This window comes from Ylistrum balloti, unplaced genomic scaffold, assembly GCF_031769215.1.
Source record: "Ylistrum balloti isolate Yb309-2 unplaced genomic scaffold, AGI_CSIRO_Ybal_v1 Utg370220, whole genome shotgun sequence".
Lineage (NCBI taxonomy): Eukaryota > Metazoa > Mollusca > Bivalvia > Pectinida > Pectinidae > Ylistrum > Ylistrum balloti.
This window is the reverse complement of record NW_026782185.1, coordinates 98532-109984: the sequence shown is the minus strand read 5'-3', so window position 1 is coordinate 109984 and position 11453 is coordinate 98532. Positions and strand designations below refer to the sequence as shown.

The 11453-nt window shown below is 33.7% G+C and overlaps 1 protein-coding gene across 1 annotated transcript; it reads right to left on the bottom strand.

Annotated features, from left to right (window-relative positions):
• Positions 1-2162: 2162 nt before the first annotated feature.
• LOC132551812 (phytanoyl-CoA dioxygenase domain-containing protein 1-like) lies at positions 2163-10533 on the bottom strand. The gene is made up of 9 exons (XM_060215956.1): positions 10402-10533; positions 6638-6755; positions 5391-5491; positions 5037-5178; positions 4428-4522; positions 3790-3895; positions 3473-3557; positions 3100-3301; positions 2163-2574 (listed from the first exon to the last, which is right to left on the bottom strand). Exons 1-9 carry the CDS (start codon positions 10531-10533, stop codon positions 2440-2442), a joined length of 1116 nt encoding a protein of 371 aa, XP_060071939.1. The 3' UTR covers positions 2163-2439.
• Positions 10534-11453: the final 920 nt, after the last annotated feature.

The window sequence follows — 11453 nt, the reverse complement described above, 5'->3', positions numbered from 1 at the left end:
CCCGTTCTGCGACGCAGCAGTTCGCAAAACGCTCCCTTCGTCGCCTCCACACTCTGCGCCTTCCGTCACCGTGTTGCAGACAAAACCTGGAGTCATCTGAAAACAGAACATTGTTCCATTGTCGTAAGGCCCAACGATGGTGAACACAGGTCCAGTTACGGCGATTATTACGGTGACGTCGCAACAAATTGGGTCCAGTGTAGGGACGCCGCGCTTTCAATTGGTAGGCCCTCAACCTGTTGCGGACTGTTTGGGGAGACACACGACGCCCAAACAATGTCCTTGTAGTCTCTACTGCGGTTACGAATCGATTGCGCAAGTGTATCAATCGTATACGACGGTCATCCCTGGCGGTCGTTTTACGGGGTCGGCCGCTTCGGGGACGATCGCATGTTGACCCAGTTTGATTAAACGACTTACCAACTGGCAAATTGTCTGAACATTGCAACCAAAATGCCGTGCAACTCGACGGCGAGACTCCCCAGCCTGGATCATGCCTAAAGTCCTTTCTCTCTGTGCTTGTGACAGCCGGGGCATAATGATAAAGTTGATAGATAGCAAGATTCGGTGACTTCTAGGTCCTAAGAATCTAAGGAACAGTTGTCAGTTTGAATGTTTATGAAATTCAAGCGAAGATACAAGTTAGTCGCAGAAAACCTTGTGCAGCTCTTTCGCTAATACAGACTTTCACGCTTGAATGATTTTGGTAACCCTCTTGGATTTTGTAATGTAAAACATTACCATTTTCTAATATTGCACAAACGTCATTTTGTTTTCACTCATTGACAGGTATTCGCCAAGGAAACATGTTAACCTTTCTTTTTTTGTTGAGTATATCAAGTACAACAAGTTGGTCCTTTATTGTATAACTGATATCATTGCATTTTATATGAACTGTACCCAACAAGAAAATGTTTTTAATTCTTTCCTTAATCTATTATGAACTTAACAATGAGTATTTGTCTTATTGTGATTATGGAAATTGTTTGTAAAGGTTCTATTTGCGAAAAGGACCTTTTGCTTTGGAGCAATATCTAACAGTTTTTATATGATATCAGGTTTACGTATTTTAGATATTTAGCGTGTTTGAACAAACCCATTATTGCAAAGCTTATATAAAGCGTTATCTATTATATAAACGCTTCACTTAGATTCTTGATAACGACAACATGTACTATCGACCATCATACCCGTAGAAGATGACACGCTATTAAGTGGACTGTTTGCTCACCTTTGCCAAGGTCAAGCTCAGATATTTAGATAGCAATGTTAAAGATACCAACCACAGGCTTCATTGTAACTGGAGCTTTGGTTTACCAAACAATAATAAAACAAGATGATATCTTCGTGTCTTTTTGTACATGCCATTACGTCACAACAGAAATAGGATTTTGTAAAGCGATGATTATTTTTTTTTCATTATTTCGATTTCCTTAAAATGCCTGGTAGCTTCATTGTTGTAATCACATTGATATACACCTGGTCTGATTCACCCCGTACTTCACCAAGGCTATCCATGTTAATCTTTGTTTTGATATCACTTGCCCCCGGTTTTAAATTTAAATTTTGATTATGTTGCTAGCTGGTATTCCCTTGATTTCTGTGACATTCTATCAAAACAATGTTATATATCAACGACGTAGGTCTGAAAAGATTCACAAAAATAACTATAATTGCATTCAAGAATTTTATTGTTTTATTGTTTCGAGCAATCAAATCGTAATTAAGATGGAAACTTAAGACAAATAATTTCTACTCTCATTTTTATTGACAATTAATTTGGATAACAAACTACAATTTTTAGCATGGGATGACAGCGCGAACACAAAGAAGCGGTAATATTTCCGATAATGCACCAAGGCGTACCACTAATAAATTATACATATTTCATATATTTTGTGTTTTGAGCGCCCTGTGTTTTAAATAACAGTAAAAAATTGATGATGTTATATTGGGTACACCCGAAGTAGTCTAAATAGTGTTTAGATAAATGCATAAACATTGAACGTGGTCTGGTTCTAACGTTGTGAATATGCAGCTGTACTGAAGATATTACCATTGAATTTCACCTTCTTGTCATAACTATCTAAGATAAATAAGCATAGAAAAAGTTTTATTTATGTTATCATATATTGTTTAGATCTGAAATAACTACAACGGCATTGATTTCACGAATTTTTAATACTTTCTCAATAATAGGTACAGGTACATACAAAACATTAAACAAAATCAGCCCAAGCACCTTTACATTACAAAATGTATTATCTTAGATATTATCATTCAGGATGAATTAAAATAATGATAATAATAATTGTTATTAACCAGCGTATGCACCTTTAAATCACAAAATTTATCATTTTCAATATCATCATTCAGGATCGATTTTAAAAATTTGGCCTATAGTGTACTGAACATTAATTTGAAACTATATGGTGTTTGTTATGCTTTGTGGCCATGCCAAGTGCTCAGAGTCTCGTCAGATAATTTAGCAGTATGTTGATTCATGTGAACAATTTCCCATTTCTTCATCCATGGTCCTTGTATTGTGGTATCGTAATCAGGATCACTGGACGGCTGAAAGGATATAAAAAGAGGTTTATCAAACAAGAACTAGAATAATGCATTATGCATTATTTTCTGGTTAAATTAGGATATTAGGCCAAAATATTCCTACATTAATATTTGAACAAACGTATATATGCAGTTCTTAACCCCGAACAAATCCGCCTTCAATTTTATAAAGGCATTCATGTATTTGATCACTGGAATTTGATTTTTTGGAAGGTTTTACTTTCTTTTACTTTTACTTGCCTATTTAATAAAATATCAGTATTTTGTAAACTGTGCATTTCGGTAGCTTTACGACCGTAAATAAATAAAATTTCTTTGTCGGCATTTATATACAATATCTATTACATACCTTACCTATATCTTAAACTATCGAAAAACAGAAAAATGAACACCAAACTTTGACATAGGAATGGAGATTGTGTATTCTACATACGGTACTACAGTGGAAACCTGGGCTTCCATAAACCCTAAAATTCGTTAAATGACAATATGTAACAACGTAATGAACATTTGACTGTATAATTATACCTCAAGAATGTCCTTGACCGATTCCCTCTGTTTATCATGGCGATCGACACCTTCAAATGCATCCCAGTTGGCTTTGTAGTTAGGATCTTTAGATGTTCGCATTAAAATGCCTTCCTTCATGTTGTAAAATCCAAACGGAAGCGAAGGTTTTTGCCAGCGCAGGTCCAAACTCCATCGAATTTGCTTAGAAAGATTTGGCAAGCTGCATAATAAAAATAAATACAACAAATTGCATTGTAATTAATACTTCACAAGATAATAGAGTACACTTGGCATTTTCATAGGGCACCCGCTAAAGTAAAAACTGTCACCAAAATACTGTCTTTAATACAATAGTATTAAAAAATAATAATATCAAAATTCCTCGCGTTACCTTCTATGAGGTATCATGTTGTTTAATAGTAGCATGCCACCGTATGGAATAGGACACGTCTTGATATCAGACTCGATGTTTACATCTGAAAATTAAAAAAATGTACAAATAACGTTGCCGAATTATCAAGACTTTCGTGATAATAGCACGACTGTTCTATCTAAATTTAATACTGCCAAAAAGATTAGATTTATTTGTTTTACGAATACCCGTTCGGAAGATGAAATTTAAATTTATGAAATCTGACAAATACAGTATATCACACACGCCATATCTGTATCACTACTGACGAATCAGCGACATAGATCAATACCTACCTAATGATTTCGCCATTTCGTCCTCCTCAAGCATAACATACCATGTGCCTCCATAGCAACACTGGTGAGTAGCAACCTTTCCGGTTTTGTGACCACGATGAGCCACCTAATAAAGATTAGGATAGGAAATTATATCAAAACACCATTTTAAAAATTCATTTTCGATGAAACTAAGGCAAAATATTAATAAAAAAGATTAACATGGAGACTCCTGCAGGGAGAAGAAGTTCAGATGTCCTAGATGGTATATGTCAAATTTATCGACGACACGCGCCATGTTAATCTTTGAAAATCCACGTAATTAATGTTACATTTCAAGCATAAATCGTTAAACTCGAGTTTAAGGATTTTTTCTATATACTGTTAATTACACTGGTTACTGAAACACTAATTGAAGGCGTTATAGTTATGATATCAGGAAATTGTTTTACATTATTTTAGATAAAAAAAGATACAATGGGGACGATTTTTCGCCGTGTGTGTGTTTGTAGAAACGAAACGAGCTGAATAAGTGTCTCTATTATGATTATATCATCTAAAAGGCATATTTTGTTCTCCCATTCTCCCATTGATTTCAAATTGAGTGGTATATATATATAAACTGAAGAAAATCCCTTTGGACACGTGTGTAGATATACCTGCATACATCCATTTTGCTCTGTAGCGTCTATAAGAGGTATCCAGGCTGTTGGTTGTAACACCTTGTAGGAGTCATTATCCAGATAGGCGGAATCTAGGGAGGGTAAGTTTGTATGATCATCATCATGCATCAATGTAATTCAGATAGGTAGAATCTAGAGAAAGCAGGTTTGTATAATCATCACAATGCATCAGCATTATCCAAATATACATAATCTAGAGTGAGAAGGGTTGTATTCTTATCACCATACTTCAACATTTTCCAGATAAGTAGATTCTTGAAAGGGTAGGGTTGTAAAATCATCAGCATGTCGAAATATCATCCAACCTAGAGAGAGTTAGTTTGTATACTTATCAACACATGTCAGTTATATAAAGATAGACAGAATCTAGAAAGAATATGTTTGAAAAATTAGCACCATACATCAACATTATCTAGATAGGCAAAATCTAGAGAAAAAAGGTTTCATTATCATTTACATCAAAATGTCCAGATAGGAAGAATCTAGAGAGTATGCGGATATAATCAGCGTAAACAGATATGAGGAATATCATATCCAATAGGCTGGCATCTTCTGTCGTTAAAAATAACTTTGACAGTTGTCTACCTTGATGCCACGGCACAGTAGTTGCTTCGTTCTGAGGAGTCTTCGTTCGAAGATTCCAAACCGGATGTCCAGCAATATCTGGACCAATTAACTGTTCAACCACGTTCAAAAGGCGTTCATTTGTCCATAAGTCTTTAAAAGCCTAGAATAGAATAGTTATGCAATCAGTTTTTGCGTGTCTGGCAAAATGAGGAAATATATACAATAATTAATTATATATAAATATACATTATAGTTAAGATAATGGAAAATCCACACATTTACATCTCCTTTTATAACATTTAGAAGAAAGAAATACAAGTGATCAGCTGACAACAACTAAAATGATTTGAGAGATCATATATTTTAAAATACCTGTGGAAGTTTGCCAAGCTTATGTAACACTATATTTGCCCCTGGGAAGTCACGCTCAATCATGGAAAGCCTTTCGTAAAAACCATATTCTTTGTACAGTTCTGTCAATGGAAATATACAGATTCAATATTGGTATGCCCATTTGAATATGAACGTTTGCGTTCCTAACATAACATTTGTCTTTTTTTTCATGCCTGCAATTATCATCATAATTAAAAGCAGAGCAATGAATAATTGCGTATATAACATACCATTGAAACAGAGGGAGGCTCACATATTTTAGGGATGGATGAGATAGTTTGGGATGGATTAGAGGGGTATATTTGAGGGTGCAATGAATTTATGACTTACCTTGCTACACAGCTAATAAGCTAACTAATATTAGGAGTTAAAGTAGAGCGATGCTACACGGTAAGTATAGTTTTAATGAGCAACATTTTCTATCAGAAACCATATTTATGACCATAGTTTAGATACCTTTAAGTGAGTAAGCTACAATTGAACTTCGTTATTTCGAAATCGGCGAGGCCGTTGGAAAACTTCGAGTGATCCGAATATTCGACTTAGATTATATTGAATGTTTGATGAAATGTTTGGCAAACTATATACTTCGAAGTGAACGGGTGGTCCGAATTATACGAGTTCGCGATAAGGAGGTTCGACTGTATTTACAAACTATAAAACCAGACCTATAACATGGAAACATGATCTTGAAATTTATTTAGGTTATGCACAAGGTAATTTAATAACAGATAAAAGTAAACAGAACAGGTTAAATAGTTACATAACTGTCAGTGTTTCTCATAAAGTTGAGTATTATCATGCAATTAAACAACAAAAAAATCATGTCTCATATTTCGTGTTGTATTTTCTGATTAAGTCGAATAAATGAAATGAGTACGTCGTCTCATATCAAGTTGATTATGCATATGTAAAGACAGCGATAATGGCTGACAGAGACGTTAACGATGGGTATTGATTTAGGTAACCGAGTTATAGATAATTCAGTGGAGATACTAATCTAGGTCGTAAATGCATAAAGGGGGATAAGCTAGGCTAAAGAAATTGACAGAAATAGAAAAAAATAGCAATTGAACGAATTAAAAGTCAAATGACAGAAATTACCTACACAAGCTAACAACGCACTAGATATAACAATACTGAGTATTATATAGCAGAATCAATATAACGAAAATGCTTATTTTGTTTGGAAAAATCATAAAAGTTGTGAAACAGTTCATACTTACCTTTAATTTTGCCTTTCGCTAAAAACTGTTGTGCCATTTCATCCAACATATCATTTATTGCAGTTTTACATGGATCCAGTTCCTCTGGCTTGAAAAAATTTTCTACGATGACATACCCCTATAAAAATAAAAACAAATCAGTTTTGTTCAAAATCATAAAAAAAAACTTTTGTGTCTTTTGGAAATCTTTAACATATATAGATATCGTTTTCGACATATATTTAGAATTAACATGTGAGATATTCATGAATTATTGACATTTTAGTGAAAGCGGAATATAGGTATTTGTAAGGTTAATCTCAATGTAAAGTTATCACAGTTAGGAAAATGTAGTACGCGAATTTGGAAGTTAAGCATTGGCATAGCCTTGTCAACCAGATAATAACAATAAAAACACAAATGAAAAAAGTAAATGAAAATAAATAAACATTATTTTATGAAATAAAACAAGAAATGAAAAATAAAAAACACACATAGAAGTATGATTTGATATTCAGAGCCATGATCCGGAAATGTTTCCAATTCAATTATTTTTTTTAAAATAGAGGAATATGACGCATAACACAAACGCTTTCTAAAATTTATATTGTACAATGAATGGCATATTTTGTTAACAAATTTCAATCAAATTGTTTATGTGGATTACAATAAAACAATTTTAAAGAAAGGGAAAGCATATGTATTGTGTCTGTAATGTTCAATTTGCATTTGTAACAAAACTTAATTCATACTTCACCTAAATCATGTTTTTCAAAACATTGAGTTAACATATCAGAGATTAAACATAATATCCATACATCTTCGAAGAATGTGCGGATTTCATCTTCGGGTAATTGTCCTGGCTTCTGTACATTAGAAGAAGGAGGCTTTGCTTCCAAATTATATATATGCGGATGTGTTTCTCCTGTATAGCCATTTAATATCGTTATGCTTCTTTCTGTGTCCGCCATTTTATGTTGTTTAAAGCCAATGCGAGAAAATAGAAGATAACATGTCATTTGTCACGTAGGCATGACATTATCTCCGGCCAATTGTACGATGATAACACAAAAGCCAATAGTGAATAGCACCTTTAAAAACTAGATACAGTAAAGCACAACAATAATTGAAACGGCATCATGCAGCTGTTTCGTCCCTTTCGGATTTTTCAATGTTGCCACCTGTAAGTTTGGTTTGACAATTTTTATTGAACCTTTATTGAACCTTTTTTAATTCATATTATACACTTTGTAATCGTTATGTGTATCTAAAATCGTATTTCGAGCTCAAAGTTTTATAAAGATGTGGTCTGGGAAAATAGATAGAAGGTGTGAAAATCATACAATATTCATGTTCAGATTATGAAGCAAATTAGTCAATAAGGTGAGACCGAAGCTGGAAAATCATTAATAGTAATGATATTTGAATGCATATTTAAGACAGTGGCGACTAAACAACAACTGACAAGAGAACATTTCGACTGAATTATATGAGCAGACTATACGCTATTTAAATTCCATATCCAGTCGTTTTCAAGTTATCTCCCTTTAACAAAACGAAAGTAACCGTTTTTCAATACCGAATATAATCAAATTACTGATAATGCGTGTGAGTGTGTCGAGATATTTCCAGAATATACTATTATTCCCTTCAGATTGATATTGATATTATCTCTATGTATTGATTAAAATAAGTGGTGTAAGTATGCAAATGTACTAGTATCATCTGCTCTAAAATAAGCTTCTACATAATACCATAGTTAAAACCATTTTCAACACTATCCGTTGGATGGGACTTAAAGTGGCGGTCCCAACTCGCACAATAAGATCCATCTGTGTTTAGTTAGTTTTGTTTTTTTTTTCTCGAAAAAAGCAGGCGTTGTAACGCCGGCCAGAGGTTAGGATTAGATTAGTTATAGTAACTAATTATCAAGAAATTTTGACGGCCCTCCAAAATATTATAAACATATCAAAATCAATACAGTGAGGGATTATCTTTATCTTCTATGTCCTACATCGGCTTTTTGCTGCTTCGTGCCTAATCAAGGTTAAGATTAGAGTTATAATTAGGCCAAGGGGGCCGTTTTCACGATTATAATTAAGGACATGTAGTATAGACTACTCAACTCTACATCAGCTCTTTATCCCACTCTCGTCGATTCAAACTATTTCCTCTCTTCTCTTCGCTGACAGGTCGAGAAGCAATAGTAACGGACATAAAATCCGTTTAACAAATAATAGATGCCATAGATGCAAGTGAAACTAAGCTATTACCGGTTAGCTTGTAATTATAATAATAATCAATTTACGAATACTAGTTTTTGTCTACGCCAGTATGATTTTCGGTGGATTTTCTGCATGCAAATTTGATTTTTTAAAATAAGTGTAATCAAAATGTAATGTAAAAAGAATATTGTAGCAAGGTCTCAATATTTGCAAACTGAAATCAAAACATTACAGATTCTTCAGTTGAGATTAAGGCTAAAAAAGAATAATAAAAATTTCCATATACAGTTCATGACATAGATTTAAATTATTATTTAATGGTCACTTCTTAAATCCATGCATTTGCACCACTATCTGACAAAATATAATTTATAAGTAAGATATCGTCCCTACTGAATATCAGTATGAAGATATTCTCACAAAAATAATAGAAATATTGGTATCCATTGCTTTTTCAATGAATAGTCGTGTGTTAACTGTATTACTTCATGTTTAAAAGAACATTCTTATCATTGACTTGCTTGTTCCAAGATAAATACGTGATATATATGTATGTGCATTAAGCATTTTATGCTAGAAATATGTATAAATTGATAATTTCAAAATATGATTTCATCAATAACTTTTGATTTTTTCGTATATTTATAAATCTTGTCATTACATTATTTGATTTTGATGTTGCCATTATTTAATCTAAATACATCAAAATATAATTTGATATCAAATATATATTAATGTATATCATCATACTATGTTCACATGGTATTTGTTTCTACTGTTCTATTGATAACTTTCATTGTTATATCATTTTATTTCATTATTGCATGCTTTGATGTTATCTTGGTTTTTTCATTCGGCTTCGCTATTATATTATATGTTGTTGCCGTTACAGTATTAGAATAACTAAAGGTAATGCTAATCTTTGTAGGTAAGTTATCATTAAAAAAAATCAGTCAGATTTCCGGTTCCGGTTAGAGCACATTTTCCTTTTAAAAGCAGAATTTCACGTCATATCCATACCATGCGATGGAAAAAGCACATACTAAAGTTACAGCAAATAACGGCAAGATTTAAACATTAATAAAAAAAATATCGAATCATATCACGATCAACCAAATGATAAATTCGTAAAACCAAATCATATATTAGTGACGTCATGTAAATACTGATGAAATAAACTATTTTTATAAAATTAAAGAAGTAAAACGATAAAATAGGATCATATAATAAAACTGAATCCTATCCCAATGATATAGATATAATGAAAATATCATTTCATATCGTATGCTATACAACATATATGACAACTATGACGCTCCATAGAAAATAGTTTGAGTGTACGTATCAAATTTGCATACGTGTATTTACATGAAATAGACATATGGACAAAGATGTAAAGTGGTATACAGATTGGAGGTGTTATGCATTACATGTATAAACAACACTTTCACTGTCTATCTCAATAACATCCATCCACACGAATTTCAAGCGACCGTTGTGCGTAGTTTGTATACCGAGCATGTAGTAAATGGTCAAGACTCAATAACACCTCTTACTTACGTTGATAAAAAACTGCTTAATTACGTCATCTGGTAGCTGGCCTAATTTCTTATTTGAAGTAGGAGATGGCATAGCATCAATGTTGAATATTTCTGGATTACCATTATCTCTGTCGTTCACTGAGGCCGCCATGATGCTATGTGAGGAAATAGCTGACCCCTTTACGCATACAATGTATATACACAGGATCGAAGGTACTATCGTCTGTACGCCGGCCCACTTCATAACATACAACGGGTGGTCGCGGGTCTTTATCGGAGAGGTCAGTTTGCGTGAGAAACATATGCTGCATAACTTATTCAACAGTATTCAAACAGTAAATAAATTGATATAGAAAGTGTAGACTGTATGTAATATCTTTTCATTTATTTATTTTATTCACTTATATTTGACACTAACAATACAATAATGATTCAAAGTCGAATTCAGAAAGATAGTAGTTTCTCCACCTGTGTTGCATTGCAAAATCAATAATCTTCCTGTGGTATTTGTCGTCGTTGATATCGCAGGTACACTTTTCCCATACATTCATACATCAATGAACTGTTAACGATAGTACACAAGATGTATTGATCTGTATCATCAACAAAATCAGATGTTCACGAACTTTGTCACGTTCCTTATATAACTCTCTCTCTCTCTCTCACACACAGAGAGAGAGAGAGAGAGAGAGAGAGAGAGAGAGAGAGAGAGAGAGAGAGAGAGAGAGAGAGAGAGAGAGAGAGAGAGAGAGAGAGAGAGAGAGAGAGAGAGAGCAAACCAGGCTTCCATTTTATTTGGGTTCTGTCTCAATGCGGACATCAGCAACAAGACGGATCTACCGTGTGATCACCTGGTTGTCCAATGATGGCTAACCTTCTGGAGGCCCGTGAGGAACAGACTGCAGGTCCCTCATCTGCCTGGTTCAGATAAGTAGATGATAAAATTGTGAAGGTTTTGTCGTCGGAGATCAGTAGATTTTTAGACCACATCAACAACGTGGATCCCCCTACAGTAAAACACTTTTATAACGAACACGCTTACAACGAATTAATGGTTATAACGTAGTGATT

Excerpts from the sequence above, each read along its gene's own strand:
- LOC132551812 (XM_060215956.1), bottom strand. The coding sequence starts at position 10,533 with ATGGCGGCCTCAGTGAACGACAGAGATAATGGTAATCCAGAAATATTC. Across the intron at positions 6,756-10,401 it reads TTAAGCAGTTTTTTATCAAC|GGGTATGTCATCGTAGAAAA; the intron begins GTAAGTAAGAGG and ends TTATTTTTATAG. Across the intron at positions 2,575-3,099 it reads CGGTCAAGGACATTCTTGAG|CCGTCCAGTGATCCTGATTA; the intron begins GTATAATTATAC and ends ATATCCTTTCAG.